Here is a 17,416-nt window from a genome sequence, read left to right on the forward strand (position 1 = left end):
TCGCCGCCAAACGCTGCCGTTTGATAACCGATCAAATACAAGGTCGGAGAACGACGTCTCCTAGATATCTTGAGTATCCCTACGGCACCTCTTTGTCCTACTCATCCTCATCGAAGCCACCATCAGCTTCTTCTTCTTCTGAAGGCAGTACATTGGGGAACCATCCAAACTCCGCAAAGTCCACAGTAAGCTCTCCCAACGCCCCCGTTGATACTGTCACACCCTCGGCCCGCAGAGCAGTAGCTTGATTCTGTGTGCTTGAGGGCTGTGACCTGTCACCCGTAGTCAGTATCTGGCCCCCAGAGAGAATGTGAAATAGATTTGGAAGGCTCACCTGGGTGATATCATCCCCTTCGAATTGATCACTCTTTGCCACGGCACGTTGGTGTGGTTAAACCGCGCGCCTGTGTCCTGGGAGAGGTGCTTGAGGCAGACGCCGACCTGGCGGGGGCGTTGGGCTGTTGGGTCTCTTGTCAGCTGGATGCCCAGGATGCAAACGATTTCTATGAATCGAGAATGACTGTATTCGATATGTCTGGGGTGGACGCACGCGTGCCGACCAGTTTCGCGATGTGTCCGTAGCTCGTGACCTTGCCGTGCGGGATCTCCTGCACCGCCGTGTAGACGGCATGGAAGAATGCTGCTGCTTCGTCTGAGCGAGGCATTTCTCTCCGTCGTTTGTTGCCCTGAGGGCTTACCAGCGTCTGGTTAAGGGGCAAATGACTAAGTCGTGGATGCCAAAACTGCTCCTGCTCCGTTTGCTTCGATGTGGTGAAGTTGGAGTTTGGGCGGATGAGGTCACGGCCGAAGGGCGCACCGTTTGCAAACGAGGCACAAGTCTACATGCACTGGCAGGGATCAGCCCCTGAGCTTCTTGGATCGATACCGTCTTTGCCTCACGACCTCAGGTTCTATTCTCTATAATTCTACGTTGATATCAAATTTACGATGAGATTGGTAGTCCTACATCAGTTGCAGAGACCTCCCACTTTTTCTCGTTCTGAACCCCGTCAAGATATATCTTTGCCGCCTTGTCGAAAATGGCCTTCATCCTCGAGGGGTCGATCTTGGCCTGGCGGTCATAAGAGTACACCCCGTTGACCTCTTGTTCGATATCCGTTCTGTACAAACAAGCCATGTCAGTAAAAATTTCCGGTCGATAGGATTTTTGGGCAGTTGGAGACTCACAGCTGAGTGTACACAAAGCCACTGCAGTGCCCTGCATGGACTACACCAATCGCCAGCTTCTCGATTCTTTTCAGCAGATCCTCAGGGTCACTCGCCGTAGTGTACCCCCAGTCCTCAGTGCTGAATTTCTTGCCAGTGCCCTTTTTATCCGCGGGTGCAATGTTGACACCGCCAAATTCGGTATTCAGCACTGGTGCACCAGACTTGTGCTGCGTCGCTGGGTCCAACACCGCCGCATTAGGACCGTAAACAGCAGGGACAAACATCGGGCGGCCCACCGGCTCGCCTGTCAGCCGGTGCAGGATGCTCGGCAACGTGGAGCAAATCTTCTCCACCTCTGGGCCGTCGGCGTACTCGTGGAAAGTGCTCAAGTCGGTGACGACGTGCTCCCAGCCACAGTTGTCGTTGATGGGCCGCGTAGGGTCGAGCGTCTTGGTCAGGTAATATAACTGTCGAATGTGATTGCGCTGGTCAATTCCTTCCTGCGAGTTGGCCGTCAACTTGGGGTAGGCCCAGCTCTCGTTGACCGGAGTCCAGGCGATGATGGACGGGTGATTTATGTCGCGTTTCACGGACTCCGTCCACTCCTGGTTGAATCGCGACACATACTCGTCGCTGAATTCGTACGCGTTGGCCATCTCCCCCCAAACGAGATAGCCCAGCCGGTCCGCCCAGTAGAAGAAGACAGGGTCCTCCACTTTCTGGTGCTTGCGGCACCCGTTGAAGCCCATCTTCTTGGACAGTTCAATGTCCTCCTTCAAGGCGTCCGCCGACGGCGGTGTCATGAAAGTATCGGGCCAGTAGCCCTGGTCCAGGCAGAGGGACTGGAAGATGGGCTTGTCATTGAGCCGGAAAGTGCTGTCTCCGCGCTGCCAGTCAATGTTGCGCATGCCCGTCGTGGTCTGCACCTCGTCCACGGCCCTGCCGGACGCGTCGTACAGCTTGAGGGTCAGGTCATAGAGCAGCGGGTGCTCGGGCGACCACAGCGCCAGTCCGTCCCGCCAAACGCTCTGGTCCTCGGCCAGCGTGCCAGCGACCCTGTTGAACTCGGCCTCTGGCAGACGCAGGGACAGGTCCAGGTCGGCGTACTCCCTGTCCTTCGGGAGATCACCCTTCACCTTGCCCACCTCAAGCCCCAGGAACGAAGCGGTGATCTCGACCGAGGTCGGCGCCTGGACCTTTCGGCCTGTAATCGCGACCCTGGCATGCAAGACACCGCTCTTGATGTCGTTAGACCGCAGCACAGTGCCCTCACTGCTGTTGGCGATGCGCGTGGCGGGTACGGCCTCCAGCCAAACATTCTGCCAGATTCCGCTGCTGGGCGTATAGAAGATGCTCTCGGGCTCGGGCCCCCAGTATTGCTTCCCGCGGGGCTGCGTCAAATCATAGGGGGAGTCCCGCACGCGTAGCGTCAACGTCGCCTCGCCGCCTGCGGGGACGGTGCTGGAGATGTCCAGATCGAATGGAACATGGCCTCCCCTGTGGCCGCCCACGAAGGCGCCGTTCACCCAGACCTGGCTGTCGTAGTCGACGGCGCCAAAGCGGATCAGCAGGCGGTCGCCGTTCTTCTTGGACTCATCCGAGCGGATATCCTTGATAGTACGGGAGTACCAGAGCACCTCGTGTGCTGCGCGCTCGTTGATGCCGGACGCGGGCGTCTGGAAGGCGTAGGGAACCTGGATGGTGCGCTTCAGAGAGGAGGGCGGGGATGTGAGCTGCCAGTTCTCACCCAGCCCGGCGTCCTCGTCGTCGAAATAGAAGTCCCAAGCGCCATTAAGGGATGTCCAGTTCAGATTGGGACGCTGGAAGTCCGGGCGGGGGTAAGATGGAGAGGCCATAATGAACAGTGATGGTCGAGCCTGGAGGGGTTGCCGGCAACACTAAGAGACTTCCGGAGTCTGCGTATCGGTGATATTTCCTAGTGATGTTCCGCCAGCGTCTATGAACCTTGGGATGAATCCCGAGGATGGAAATGATCAAGACCGTGAAATGCCGTTGCTGTCCCCTCAAAATGACCGACCGACTGCGTCGTATCTGCGTGGGGCACGGGTTACGTCATAAAAAGGGTCCAAGGTGAGAGTGAACCGTCCCGACCGTCCACAGCAGAATACAGCGACCTCCTTTCGTTCCTGCAAGTGATGAGTCGTGCATAAGAATATCCTGGAATGCTGCGACTGGAGGCTAACAGTCCTAGAGGCTGTTCCTGCCAGAACATTGAGGCACCCGACCACACATGATGCTCGGTCAGAGATTCACATACTCGCTCAACTGTCAAGCACTGCAATTCAAGGTCAACCCACTGCCTTATTCCGTTGTACTACATGATGGCTTTTCACTTCTAGCCTTCGTACTGCGCACACTTGATTTTCACGTGCGGTCTGCTCGATTTTCTCACGGCCGCTGCGACGTATGAGGCTTCGCCACGAAATGAGCGATGAGGTACACGTGCTTTGCTTCCACAGACTAGTTTGTTCCATTTTTTTCCGCATTCTGGAACAGAAGCAGTTGTATTATGGTGTCTCTTCCTGAGAGGGGTATAGGATGCAACAGTTTTCAGTACCCTCATATCGTTAAGAAGGAGGGATTTGTGAATTCATGTGGCTTCACGATTTTGGCACAAACTCCCGTCCCAGATACACGTGTTCAACACCCTGGTTCAATCTTCGCGTTCTGATTGGTGCTCTATTCTTGTACCGTATCTTTGCCTCGATGCAAGGTCTTGTCAGCTGGTGTACAGGGTGTAAAATCGACTTCTTCCTGAGCAATCCAAAGGCAAGACGGCTGAAGCTACCCTCGGTCACGAGCTTCCATCCGCCTAAAACCGGATATTTTTCACGGAATCTATCCCAAAAGACCATTCTCCTCCAGCAGAGGTATTGCGCAAGATGGATGGAGTGGCTGATGAACCCTCGCCTGCGTCGAGCACCAAGCAGTCCACTAGTCAACCTTCCCTTCTTTGCCAGGCGTGCCAGTCGGTTTTGACGAGAGACAAACTCAACTTCGACGAATTCCATCCTCATCACAGTAGCCTGGAAACCTTCATTGAAGCCAGCGGTGTGAGGTGTTATATTTGCTCATGGCTGTTTTCGGGACTATCCGTAGACACTCAAGATAGCCTTAGGCTATTAGTTGAGGGAAGATTGCAAGATAATATAAACATGGAAGAGGCCCAAATCACAGATGCTGGCATATCAAATTCGAAGACTGAATTTTTGGATCACATTGGGGGTCGAATGACAAAGTGGGACAAGAGCGTATCGTGGGTTTCATTTACCGGGATGCAGATCGTATCTACTCGCGGGCCTTATTTACAGGTTTTGGTTCAGCTGAACCCCTTATACACAGGATACTTTCCCCTGAAAACCAACATCTACGACAAATCCTTGAAGGCTATGTGGGAAAAAGTGGCAAACCACACAACTCAGCCGCGAAGCGCACCCTTGATAATCACCCACCAAGGTTTGTTAATGTTTTACCCGACAATCTGACAGAAATAGACTGATGAAGAATAGATTTTACTGCTATGGGTCTTCCAATGACTCTTCCTTCCAACACGGGATCAACTGAGACTTGGTCGACCATCGATAGATGGGTTCACGAGTGCTCCGAGCAGCACCGATGCTTAGCTCAAGTCACTACAGACTGGTATCCAACCCGTTTAGTGGAGCGGATCTCGAGCGAAAAGTTCAGAGTAATTCGTTCGGACTCAGGTTTATTCTCGCCTGGCCGAGGGTACATCACTCTGAGCCACCGGTGGGGGGACCGCGACTTCGTCAAACTCACAAGAGACAAGCTCTCAGACTTCGAAGACGGTCTGCCAATTAGACTTCTGCGCAAGACCTTTCAAGAAGCTCTTGTCGTTGCTTGGCGGATGAATATCCCATATGTCTGGATCGACTCGCTGTGCATCATTCAGTCTGGCGACAATGGCGCGGATTGGCGACAGGAATCTAGAATGATGGCCGAAGTATACTCAAATTCGTTTTGCAACATCTCGGCTGACTGGGGTGATGAGTCTAACGGCCTGTTCTTCAAAAGGACACCCGCCTTCGAACCCCCGTGCAGTCTACGTACGCAGTGGAAAATTCCTAAGACTAATGACGGAAACTTAGACGATCTCCATGTGCTGGAAACGCCACCAGACGGTTGTCCTAGTCATATTGTGCTTCGCGACTTCTGGTTTGAAAATGTGATGGAGTCGCCTTTGAATCGCCGCGGATGGGTTCTACAGGAACGGCTGCTTGCACCACGTGTGCTACATTTTTCACCTAAGCAGGTGTCGTGGGAATGCGGACAAAAGCTAGCGTGGGAGACAGCGCCATTGTATTCCGTTACCTCGCCACATGCGGATTCTATTTTACACTGCCTGGGAGGCTATGGCAGAACACGCATAAGCCTGGAACGACTTAAACTCCATAAGACAAGGGGAGCCGTCGATTGGTCAAGTCTTGTGGAGCGGTATAGCGGGTGCGAGTTGACAAGACAGTCAGATAAATTAGTCGCCATTGCTGGAATCGCCAGACGGCTGGCTCATGTCGTCGAGGACCAGTACGTCGCAGGTCTGTGGGCCAAGCAAATGCCTCAAGTATTACTATGGGAAGCTTATGGCACGAAGCATAGTTGCTGCTCTCCGACACAATATCACGCGCCGACGTTTTCTTGGGCAGCTGCTGATGGCAAGGTCGTCATGCCAAGTGATAGAGGAGATCGAATCACTGCGACGGCATCTTTCATCGAGCACCGGAGGGAAACCCAGTATTCAGCTGCCACCAAGACGATGCAGACGAATTTTGAAGGTCAAATTTTTGAAAACCACGTATTTGGCCCCCTCACATCACCAGAGGTAGAGGTTCGGATGCGTGGGATATTAAGGTCTTGCCAACGCGCCCCGTCCCAGCTGATTCCGGCTAAGAGGTCTAAATATTGGGGTTGCCCATCATTGGGTGTCGGAGATTCTGCCATAGACCTGTGCTTCAGAAATGGCACAGCATTCACGGTGTCGTACGACCGTGCTGCCGAAAAGGACGCGCAAGCAGACTCTACCACATATTACTATACAGTCATTGAATGTGTCTGCCTTTCTTCGGACCAGCGGTCAAATGCTTCCAAAAGCTACGTCCAGGCAAGAGGGCTCTTCTTGAAGTCGGTCGATGTGAGCATGGGTCGCTTTGAGCGTGTTGGGTATGTGTCACATTTTAATGGTAAACACGCTGGCATTTACGAACCGCTCGGTAACGAGCGAGACTTGCCTGCCTGGAGCTACGATGAGACGTCGGGGGAACACACATTCTATATAGTCTGAAGTACAGATCAACAATAACCTGCTGAAGACCGGCGCCTTAGGCTAGTGGTGCTGAGATAGTCGGCAGTGACTCTTGTAACGCGCAAGAGCTCCGCCATATTCGTTTCGTGGTCTTCACCGTAGCAACGGAAGGAATTGACGTCCCAACAATGTACTGGGGGTTCGGCAAATGGGCCAAGTGGAGACTTATACTATTCATGTATAGCAAATGCGTTTTCTCATGGTGTTGGAAGTCGAGGCCTCATTCTCCAGTCGTTGCAGAAATGCGAATGCACGTCAAGGCGATAGATCTGTACGTCTAGTACGAATCAACCCTTCCAAGGTCTTTAGCAGTAACGCCCGGGTCGACGAAGGCTGGAGCTTGCCATTTCCAGCGTGATTAACAAGTCTTGCCTCTTGTCTATCGAGACACCGTGAGTACAAGGAAGCCGCTCCTGTAACCCATTCCTCTTCTCATGAGCTCTCTAACCTACATTAAGGACTCTGTTTGCTCCGGGTTAAGTTCTTTATATCATCATGATATATCGCGTTGACCCAGGATGTCGACAAGAAGACCATCTGCACTCCCTAAGGCAGAGCGCATGTGTCTTCTCGTAGACCCCGTTTTGCATAATTTTCTTGTATCCTTGAATCACATCGACGAACTCATAATACCAGCTACGAACCAGGCTCCGCGGTCTCAACCTATGCAGGGTCCTCTTGACATAGGCTTGGTGGCTCGTCCCGGACTTTTCGGGGTCAGGGGCACAGCGCCGTGGAAGCAAAGACCCAAAAGGGATGACGATGCCGATGTTTACAAACACTGGGGCATTCAGTTTCACCACGCACAGTTTAATGAAGTCGGTTGAATTCAAATCGAGCGACTCAGACTAGACAGCATGACGCCACCTCATCCAAACTTATTGGACATTGAATCTTCCCTCGGCATCATTTGGACCAATGACGCCCTGATACTCAGCCAATGATGCCCGGATCCGAGTTCTGGTGGTACCAAACCTACTAAGCAGCATGAGGCCTTGGCATTGGGGTGCAGGGAAGTCAGCACGGTGAGCCCCGCAATGCAATCCCGAAGCTTTGTTCTGTGCTTCAACGGTACGACATTTACACGTACTGTACGCCATAGTTCTCCATTCTCCGGTACCCCGTCGGGGTAATAGAAGTCTGCGTGTTTTTACTTGTGAGTATACACAAATCCTAGAGCATGACCTATTATTAATCATCGCAATGCTAGGGAGTCGCTGCATTAATCGCAATCGCACTCGCTTAAAGACTGGGGCCTCGAGCTTAAGATAGCCTATGAAATGACAGCCTCGGCTCCTTAGAGACCAGAACCTCTGAGCATGAAGTTCGACTGTGGCAGAGATATAAAAACCTTCTATGGTCTTTCATTCGCTCGATCAAGGTAATATCAATCTGTTCTACTTAGATACTGTCGGCCTTTTTCCGCAAAGGGAGAAATACAGTCCTACAAAATGGAGGCATTCAGTAACGAAACGTTCCACTCTCGTCTAGAGGCGATGGTTTCGCCTTTGATGGTATGTTGGCCTAAAAATCATTCCGTCCTTGGGCTAAATTTTTGAACTGGATTAACGGACTGGCCTTGCAGTTGGCACTGCATATATGCATCTTGGCATTATCTGGCCTTTTTATAAAACGACTTTACTTCCATCCCCTCTCAAAGTACCCAGGCCCTTGGTATCACGCAGTAACAGAGCTTCCGGTGGTCTTGTCGTTGTGTGGGGGGAGGCAATGCGTATACTATAAAAAGCTGCACGAGAAATATGGTAAGTAAAATTTAGTCTGCGTTGTCTCCTTCTTCGTTGTCACAACCAAAAGTACTCAATTACAATGTCACAGGTCCCGTTGTCCGAGTTGCCCCAAACGAGTTAAGCTTCACGACGTCTCAAGCAATGGAGGATATCTTTGGGTATGGAACCAAGGTACATTAAGTCGTGACTGAGAGTGTATTGGTTCTAGTTAACTGAAATTACATCAGAAAGGGATGCAAACGACCGAGAAGGACTCCCGTTTCTCTCTCTCCACCAAGATGAAGCGACCATATGGACTCATCAATGCACCCAAAGATGACCACGCTCGCCTCCGCCGGGGACTTGCAGCCGTTTTCACCACTTCAGCCCTCATTCAACAAGAAGTCATTGTTCAGTCCCACGTGGACGAGCTTATCCGTGCGTTCTCCAACGCATGTGACCGGGCTGAGAGTGGTACTGCTGTAGTCGACATGGGTGCCTGGGGCAACTTCTTCGCTTTCGACTCGATTGGCTCGTTGACTTTCGGCAAACCGTTTGGATGCCTTAGGTCTGGCGGTGTGGAAAACTTCTCATGGGCCAGATCTCTGCGAGAGATTGTCACCATGGGCACATACGAACAAGCAGCGAGCAGGCTCGTCGGCCTACACTCAGTGCTGCAGCCGTGGATCGTCTGGCTGCTGGCTGACAAAGGGATCTACGCGAGTCGCACCCAGACGTATGGGAGGACCTTCAAAGCCATCAATGACAGGCTTGCTCTGGGAGTAAAGGAAGACCACAAGGACTTTGTGTACCACATCCTCAAGAACAACGAGAATCGGCATTTGCTGTCCGAGGCTGAGATCCAGCTGAACCTTGCCGGCTTCATCATAGCAGGGGGCGAAACTGTGGGCCTTACGCTGCTTTTGTGGGCATATTGCATGGGCACACATCGAGAAGAATATTTCAAGCTTCGTGATCTCATCCGAGGAAGTTTCACCAAGGCTGAGGATATTCGGTGGACAGCTCTCAAAGATATGCCATATCTCGACGCCGTCATCCGCGAGACTTTGCGTATGCCAATTTTTGGCACGGTCCAGCGCCTCCGAGTTGTTCCACCGGGCGGAATGCCGATCGATGGAAACGAGCTACCTGGAGGCACTGTGGTCGCAGTGGCAGAATATGCAGCTATGCATTCGCCTGACAACTTCAAGGATCCATTTGTGTTCCGCCCAGAGCGTTGGCTCAACACCGATCCAAAAACTATGGACAATCTCGGCCTTTCGAGGCCGTTCTCATATGGGCCCAGGGACTGCATTGGAAAGAATCTGGCAGGCATTGAGGTAAGATTGGCAATTGCGCAAATCATCTGGCACTTTGACCTGGATATCGAACCAATTGACAATGGTGGACCGAACTGGTCTTGGAACAAGGAGGGCGACTTCAAGCACGTCAGGGCTGTGGCAGGGCCGATGTTTCATCCTCTATGGGTGAAGCTCACAAGGGCTGTCAGGTGAGTCAAAGTAGCACATGTCTTAGAAACTCTCGTCTGTTTTCAGAACTGTGATCAGTCGCATAGAACGGAGCTTGTGTTCTCTGAGGAGCAATGGGGAGTAAGGCATGCCACAAATTTGGTATCATAATGGAAAGCGTCCCTGCAAAAAAGACAGGTTGCAGTCTTCACCTGTGTCCGTAATTTTCAAAATAGAGAGGCCTCCAATTTCAAGTCCCCAGCCGCCACAGATTGTCACGCAAACTGGCCAGTCCTTCACCATCGGGACTTCTTGCATTCGGAAGTTCTGAGCGCACAAATCTTTTAATTCTAATCTTCCAATGAAATGGAATGTAATAAAGGAGACCGAGCAGTTTAACGTGCCGAAAGCCCGATTCTTCGTAAATGTTAAGCCCCTTCATGCGACAGGCAGATGGGCAGAGCGCGGCTCTCCAACAAAGTATGATCGCTGACAGAGTAATTTCTCAAGCGCTGAACACTGTGCTGACTGCATTTATATCTGCTCTGTGTCCTTGTGCGCTGAGCTGGTGACGGTGGAGTGCCTAAGGGTAGGTGCAATCCCATGACACCTGGGCCTAAGTGGCCGAGCAATGGGATAAAACAAAACCGGTCTTTTCAGCTTCTTTTCCGTCTTTGCAGGCATACCAAGACCTAAAGGCACAATACATAGCAGCTTTAGTGACATCCATGGGCAAGTGAGGCAAGAAATGCTCAACTCTGCCTCTTCATGAGATCTATGATTGCGCTTCTTTCATCGCCCAACCTCATCTAGCCAGCATGTGTCTTATTAGGAAGCAAGATTTCAAAGATTATCTTAGTTTAAGAAGTATGCAATATGTTTCATAACATAAATTCAACTTCAATACATATTAGATTTAAGACTTGTTACGCGCCCAGCTCAAGCCTTTTCATATCGCGACTTGCCCTTTTTTTCTTTACCCTTTCTCTTTGTTTTCTGTTTCTACAAAAGTTACTCGCGGGCTGGTGAAAGCCTAGAGACACACTGAAACCAGCTTGGTCATAATTTTACCAAAACAAAAAGGAAAAATGATTGCCCAGTGAAGGGATTGAACCTCCGTCTCCTTTGTGTTGCTGCGAACCACCCAAGGCGCCATACCATTAGACCAACTGGACTAATTAGTCCCTAATATGTTCTTTTATGAAGGCGTAACGCAGTCTTAGATACTAGCTTAATGCTAGTCGAGGAGCCGGCGATTTCAAAGTTCCTCTCAATTATTCATGAACTACCCGATTTTCAGTAGCAACACGCAAAAGGTCTACTGCGGGCGTCGATTCACGAATACAGGTTTATTAGCAAACTAACGGTATTCAGTCTACCTGCTATCAACCCCCTATCCTATCTCATCGCTCTACAAAATTAAGAAAAGATCACCTTGCAAGATTTCTGCATCCAGATCTAGCAGACTGCGCTTCTAACAATTGTGTTCCAGTTATCAGAATGAAACTGCTGGCCGGAGACTTGCTCTTCCAAATGTTCCTCCGACCAGTAAGTGCAATTTCCTGCAATGTACTTGGCGGAGTAAGCAATGTCACTGTAGGAGGGGAGAATTTTCGTAGTGTTATTCTGTTGGAAGTCACAGTATAAGCAGTCCGGCCAAAGTGAACATGTGCGAGGCAAATTCTGGGTTACCGCTTTGCGGGATTAAATTCAAGCCATCTACTGTGGCGAATGAGGACGAGCTGCAACTCACATCATTGCACCACCAGATCGCGCTGTCATAAGAGCAGCTCACCTGGCCGCACATTCGAGGTCCTGGCTTCGACCCAGGCTTGCCGTCGATAGTATAGAGGTAGTCGATACCTTCCCATATTGCGCTTGCTCTGGCGGGATCGAAATGCCCGCAGACTGTCCAGGTGTCCTGCACCTCTGAGACCCCAAGCGATCTTCGGGTATCAGTAAGTGAAGAGGTGAATCCCTTCTTGATCATCCCGATCTCGGCTGCATACTCGGGATTGATCTTTAGAAGTTGTTGATAGATCTGCTGGACTGTACCGTTTAGGGTCGCCGTCTGGCCGTCGAGGCTGACCAGCACCTCCCATTGCAGAACCTCAACGCTATACCCTGGTAGTGGCGGCTCGATATGTACAATCTGGAACGTGCGAATTATCTGAATCGGCTCCTAGAGAGCGACAGGTTCGGCTGGGTTGGATATGCCTACCTCGCCAAGAGTGAAAGCCCACAAAAACGCAACGAGGAACTTGAGCATCTTGCCGAAGCTCGACGGACGCGAACTTGTACCTGGAGGCTGAGTATGAATAGAGGCAAAGGAACCGGCGGTTGAGAAGGAGGAAAGATCTGTAGACCAAAGAAAATTCTGATACGGATCTGACCAATTTTTCAACAGACGCCTGACCCGAAGATAGTTGTCATGCCACTCGTCTGCTCACCGAGAAGAAGCAGCAGAATGCGTATCAGACACAAAAATTGACACAAGCTGGCCGATTTGTCAAGTTTTGTAGTAGCAGTGAAACAGTAGAATAGTGATGCATCGAGGAACAGAGGTGGGTAAACAGCGAGGACCGCCGCGTTGCCAGTGCCCGGAAGCATCTTCCTCGCCTGGATGCCGAGTTCCATAGGCTTCTCTACGATGCACAGAACGTGTGTTTGCCGACCCCAGCAAACTCATACCCGTACGCCTGCTGCGAGTTGCACCTGGCCCACCATATCGGGGATACTGGCACGCCCAATCCCGGCTAGTGTGATCATACTTGTTTGCCAACTGTTTAACAGTTGCTTCGGGAAAGCCAGAAGAAGACTACACCGCTTCACTCTCGGATTAAGTTATCCTCATGGCGAAATGAAGGCTGCCAGCATCGCGTCAAACTCTTGTCACTCTCCTGAGCTTTGCCGCCATGGCTCCAGAATTGGTAGAGGGATATAGACCTGCCCAAAGACATGGATATTCAAACAAAGATCTGCTATCAAAGAATTGACAAGCCTTTCATCGTTTGGTGAACTATACGAATCTACTATAGCAGATTTGCATTTGTCCGTGCCACGAAAGATTCTACTATTGGTAGTTCAAGCTCAGCAAATGTGCACCCAAACTACCAAGAGATCCGTATCAATAGATTCTAAAGGTGTCTAGACCTTTCAAACTTTGGGAAGCACAGTTGGGCGAGTCGGGGAAAAGTAAGATCTGAGTACCCCTCTTCCAGGGAAGAGATGGCTAGTATACATAGCCAGGTTGGTGCATGAGATTTGCTGAGCTCCGATCGAACGTGACATGGGAGAATTGTGTTGCATCAAAAGAGGGCCCAGGTCGTAACGCGCGCTGACAGCTGCAGGAACATAACAGCAGACTACTATAGACATTGGCACGATTGGGTCTGCGGTACGTCCCGACTGAAGTTGGGTGATGATGTACCTGTCTGGCATGGCGACTGAAACGAGACTGCGCCTAGAGACTCTGTGAGGTCAGAGGAAGCAGCTGGATCCAGGGACAAATTGATTGCTCATTAATTCCTATCCGGTGGCAGCCGATGAGGGCGCAGTGCTTCAATGTCAGCGGAAGCAGGCCGGAGGGGCTCGCATGGGGTCATCTCTTGGCACCTGCCACTTGAAGTTGGAAGCCAAGTGGCCAAGCCGGACAAACACACCTATCGCCTCCAATTGATGTCTGCACCGATTACCTGAGCCCGGTTATCTGCCCACAAACATTGGCTCATGCCGAGAAGAATTGCGATATGCCACCGTCGTCTTCTAGAACACGACCTTAGCGCCACTAGAGTCCAAGGGAGTACATAAGGCGGCCAGAGCACTCGAGTGTAACCTCATCCCTTCGACAATGGCACTGCCAGGTGCTCCTTCATCCATCCCAAGGTACCTGACCGCAGGAAGACTTCGGATCTGGTCTTTGAGGATCGATCATCACAATGAAGCCTAGCGTGACAACCATCATCGGTGCCTGCGTGGCCGCCTCGAAATGCCTGGCCACAAGCACGATCAGCCCTGATCTGGTTGAGGCCGATATAACCACCGCGGAGTAAGAATATTTGATGACTGATCGAGATAGAAATGAAACTGACCCACTCTATAGGTTGGAGCAGATCCTCTCAGACCTGAATGACATTGGCGATGCGAACGGCGGCAACAGAGCCTTTGGCCTGCCCGGCTTCAAGGCCAGCGTGGACTACGTGCTCGAGAGGCTGGGCGCACAAAACGCCCTCACTAACGACACCTCCAAGCTCGACACGTGGGTGCAACCCTTCAACCACACGTTCGAGCAGACCCGGGAGATCAGTGTCACCGGCCCCGAAGGAGAAGATGTCTACGTGCTCACGCTGCTGTACAACGCTGCCACTCCCGTCCCGGACGGTGTCACAGGTGCCCTGGTCGATACGCCAGTCGACGACGTGAGGGGATCCGGCTGCTTCGCTGACCAGTGGGAAGGGGTCAACGCCACGGGCAATATCGCCCTCGTGAAACGGGGTGTCTGCGCCATCGCGGACAAGCTGAAGCTGGCGAAGACGGCCGGCGCTGTGGGCGCGCTCGTCTACCAGCCGCAGCCGGGCACGAACTTCTCCTCAGCTACACTTTCAGCTGAGAACATCGGGCTGCTGGTTCCCGCTGGTCTGATTCCGCTTGAGGTGGCACAGGCCTGGCAGGAGCGTCTGGCTGCTGGTGAGGAGGTCACTGTGAACCTGCTGGTGGACTCGATTTTCGATACCCGCGAGACGTGGAATGTGTTCAGCGAGACCAAGGAGGGTGATCCCGACAATGTGATTGTCCTCGGCGCGCATCTCGACAGCGTGCAGGCTGGGCCCGGTGTCAACGACGACGGTAGTGGGACATCTGGTCTGTTGACAATCATCAACAGTGTGACGAAGTACACCGGACTGAAAAACAAGATCCGCTTCGCTTGGTGGGGAGCCGAGGAGAGCGGCCTGGTTGGCAGTCTATATTACACGCGGAACCTACCCGCCGAGGAGGTCAACAAGATCAAGTACTACTTCAACTACGATATGATAGGATCGCCGTACCCGGTGTTTGCTATCTACCAGAGTGAGAACAGCGGTGGACCTGCGGAAGATTTGCTGGAGTATCTCACGGCCCAAGGCAAAGACGCGTATTTTGGGTAAGCTCATATCAACACTGATATGGGAATGGTTGGACAACCGAAATGAGGAAAGACTAATCCCTTGCAGATCATTCGGAACTGGCTCCGACTACGTCGGTTTCCTCCAGCTTGGCATACCATCGAGCGGCATTTTCACCGGCGCCGGTGCTCCCACAGACCCTTGCTACCATCTTGCCTGCGACACTATCAACAATATTGACTTCGACGCCATCACCGTCAACACCAAGGCCGCAGGCAGACTGGCTGCCCAATTGTCGCTGTCGCTGGATGGAGTCCCGAGCAGGAACACCACTTCCGCGAATTTGAGGGGCAGGATGAAGATCACCGACAGCTTTCAGAAGTGGGCGAGGGCTGAAGAGCGTGTGGTTCTGCAGAAATCGTGCTCGCATGACGCCCAAAACCAGTTGATATAAAGCAGATGCAAAATGTCCCCACATATGCCATAGGACGATGCCAGGTATCCGGTCCTTAAAATAAAGCAAGGAATGTATTTACTCTCGAACATTTAAAAGTCTGCTTGTGAAAGCTTTCTTCTTGCCTCGACTGCCTGGTTGATTTCTCCATATCCTCCCTGCAGGTTTTGCTCGAGTTTCGGTGATCTGATTAAGAGTCTTCTCGATTGACAAGATTTCATATCCTCTCTCACAAAAATGGTAGTTGGGACGTATGTGCACCTGTTATTTGGGTGAATTGAAACAATGACCACAACGAGAATGTATCCTAGCTGGCTCCAGAATCTAAAGAGATTCAAGAAGCTTGGGTAGTACATATTCCTCAGTGAAGTTCCAGATCATCCCCTAGTCCTGCGTCTCCCAAGTAGCACCTGTATAGAACGTGTTCCATTTTCCTTGAAGCGCCAACAAATCTTTGTAAAATCCAGCTCTGATGGCTTCAGGCTCCACCATGGTGTTATATGGGGAGTGGTCGCTGAAAATGGCCCATTCCGGCCTACTCGGCGGCACGCCGGAAGCCTTCTGGATTCTACCCACAATGGCCTCGATGTCAAGCTGCACAGCCTCGCTGGGTTTGGGCTGCGGGATTCCATAATACACCTGAAACAAGCCGGGCAAGGCAGGAACGGACGCGATTCTGTAAAGGCCAGGTAGCGTGGGTCTGCCGTAGGGTTGGTCCGGATCAGCCCCTGTTGCTGTGAAGTTTGCTGGAGGCCCGGTGTTCTTGATGATGCCGGTGTAGTAGCCATTTGCGAAGAATTGCTTGAATAAAGAATCTTCATCTTTACTTAGGTCAAAATTGTCCCGAGAGTCATAGACCTTGATGAGAGGTGCGGTGATCAGCACCTTGCGCGCAATGATTGGTTTCGGGCCTTCGGGACTGTCAACCAGAACGCACGGCTGTTGAGATTCCTGACGCGACATTAACACAACAGAGGTGCTGAGAAAGATCCCGTCTCCTAGGAAGTCTGTCGCGCGTTGATAAAGTTCTTCGTCAACAGCCCACTCGTTGTGACGGCCTCAAACAGCCCTTGCCCGAACTGCTTCAGGACGTAGATTGTGGAAAGTTTTAGGAATTCGGAGTATCCTTGTTCGAAATGATAGATGGATCTCAAGGCTCCACTTAGGCTACACTTGTCGGCGAACTCGTGGAAAGGCAGTAGAAGGTCTTCGTCGACTGGATAATTCAGATCGTATCCTGTCACATATCTGGATGTCTGCCCAACTGCTCGGCGTAGGCTGAAAATCCTGACCCAATTTCCTCTGGGCTAGGAAGCTCCCACTCCACCGCCTCTCCTGTCTCGAAGTTCATAAATTGAGCAGAACTTGATGGGAGACTTGACCGCGGAATGAGAGGGACATCAAAGCGGGTGAAGTAATCGGTGTGGAGCTTGAATGGTTCAAACACCACGACCCCGATGTCAACAGTCCACCCACTAGGGTCGGTATAGGTCTCAGCGTGGCCTCCGAGCTGGGCCTTGGGCTCCATGACGGCGGCAGTGAGGTTGTGGTCCACCAGCCTTACAGCACTGTATGTTCCGGCAGAACCACCGCCGATAATTGCGACATCGCGGTCAATTACATTTTCTGGTTTGTAAGATTCTGGCGAGAACGCAGAGGTTTTCGTCTCGTCAGTTCCATGCGCGGCTGCCACGCAGAGAAGGAGATTGGTTAGGAGCACGTGCATCATATCAGTTTCCTCTGACTTGGTGGGCGCTTAGTATCAACAAGCTACGTGGGCACTAGTTTGTTATATGGACCAGCACTTATCGTCCTGTTCCACGGGTAATCCATGTCAAGTAAGATGCGAATGCATGATAGGAAACGCCACGGTGGATCTCAAATATCGGAATGTCAAGGATTTACTAAATACGCTTCGAAGAATCTTACTCAACGCAGTTGAATATGACAAGACAATTTCCTGTCTTGAGATTTTTGCCCAAAATGAAATTGCCCCTATGGCCACATATATGCCATGATCGTGAGCTGCTTCCAAAATCATTGGTTGTTGCTGTGTTCTTGTGGCGCATCTCCTGCTCATTCTGGATTAGGAGGCGTCATACTAAGCTTACAGACCCAAATCGGATGTAAGAATAGTCAGAATAAGGGCTGAA

The 17,416-nt window shown here is 51.5% G+C and overlaps 6 protein-coding genes across 6 annotated transcripts; 3 read left to right on the forward strand and 3 right to left on the reverse strand.

Annotated features, from left to right (window-relative positions):
• Positions 1-97: 97 nt before the first annotated feature.
• Positions 98-3,026, reverse strand: J7T55_015593 (glycoside hydrolase family 2 protein; the record flags this gene model as incomplete). Its single annotated transcript, XM_053139841.1, has 5 exons — positions 98-272; positions 335-458; positions 551-839; positions 968-1,121; positions 1,189-3,026. 5 exons carry the CDS (start codon positions 3,024-3,026, stop codon positions 98-100), a joined length of 2,580 nt encoding a protein of 859 aa, XP_052997315.1.
• A 1,047-nt stretch (positions 3,027-4,073) lies between these two features.
• J7T55_015594 (uncharacterized protein) lies at positions 4,074-7,338 on the forward strand (the record flags this gene model as incomplete). The annotated part of the gene is made up of 9 exons (XM_053139842.1): positions 4,074-4,212; positions 4,534-4,647; positions 4,851-5,258; positions 5,688-5,747; positions 5,856-5,984; positions 6,153-6,369; positions 6,537-6,782; positions 6,844-6,903; positions 7,029-7,338. The coding sequence occupies 9 exons, from the start codon at positions 4,074-4,076 to the stop codon at positions 7,336-7,338; spliced, it is 1,683 nt and encodes a 560-aa protein (XP_052997316.1).
• A 1,199-nt stretch (positions 7,339-8,537) lies between these two features.
• J7T55_015595 (cytochrome P450 monooxygenase) lies at positions 8,538-9,752 on the forward strand (the record flags this gene model as incomplete). Its single annotated transcript, XM_053139843.1, has 1 exon — positions 8,538-9,752. One exon carries the CDS (start codon positions 8,538-8,540, stop codon positions 9,750-9,752), a length of 1,215 nt encoding a protein of 404 aa, XP_052997317.1.
• Positions 9,753-11,165: 1,413 nt separating this feature from the next.
• On the reverse strand, positions 11,166-11,976 carry J7T55_015596 (uncharacterized protein; the record flags this gene model as incomplete). Its single annotated transcript, XM_053139844.1, has 3 exons — positions 11,166-11,333; positions 11,461-11,859; positions 11,929-11,976. 3 exons carry the CDS (start codon positions 11,974-11,976, stop codon positions 11,166-11,168), a joined length of 615 nt encoding a protein of 204 aa, XP_052997318.1.
• Positions 11,977-13,645: 1,669 nt separating this feature from the next.
• J7T55_015597 (aminopeptidase) lies at positions 13,646-15,263 on the forward strand (the record flags this gene model as incomplete). Its single annotated transcript, XM_053139845.1, has 3 exons — positions 13,646-13,755; positions 13,810-14,847; positions 14,918-15,263. The coding sequence occupies 3 exons, from the start codon at positions 13,646-13,648 to the stop codon at positions 15,261-15,263; spliced, it is 1,494 nt and encodes a 497-aa protein (XP_052997319.1).
• Positions 15,264-15,647: 384 nt separating this feature from the next.
• On the reverse strand, positions 15,648-16,989 carry J7T55_015598 (FAD/NAD(P)-binding domain-containing protein; the record flags this gene model as incomplete). The annotated part of the gene is made up of 3 exons (XM_053139846.1): positions 15,648-16,174; positions 16,309-16,511; positions 16,586-16,989. 3 exons carry the CDS (start codon positions 16,987-16,989, stop codon positions 15,648-15,650), a joined length of 1,134 nt encoding a protein of 377 aa, XP_052997320.1.
• Positions 16,990-17,416: the final 427 nt, after the last annotated feature.

The sequence above is a fragment of the Diaporthe amygdali genome, assembly GCF_026229845.1.
Source record: "Diaporthe amygdali strain CAA958 chromosome Unknown NODE_5_length_1802954_cov_64_987939, whole genome shotgun sequence".
Taxonomy (NCBI): domain Eukaryota; kingdom Fungi; phylum Ascomycota; class Sordariomycetes; order Diaporthales; family Diaporthaceae; genus Diaporthe; species Diaporthe amygdali.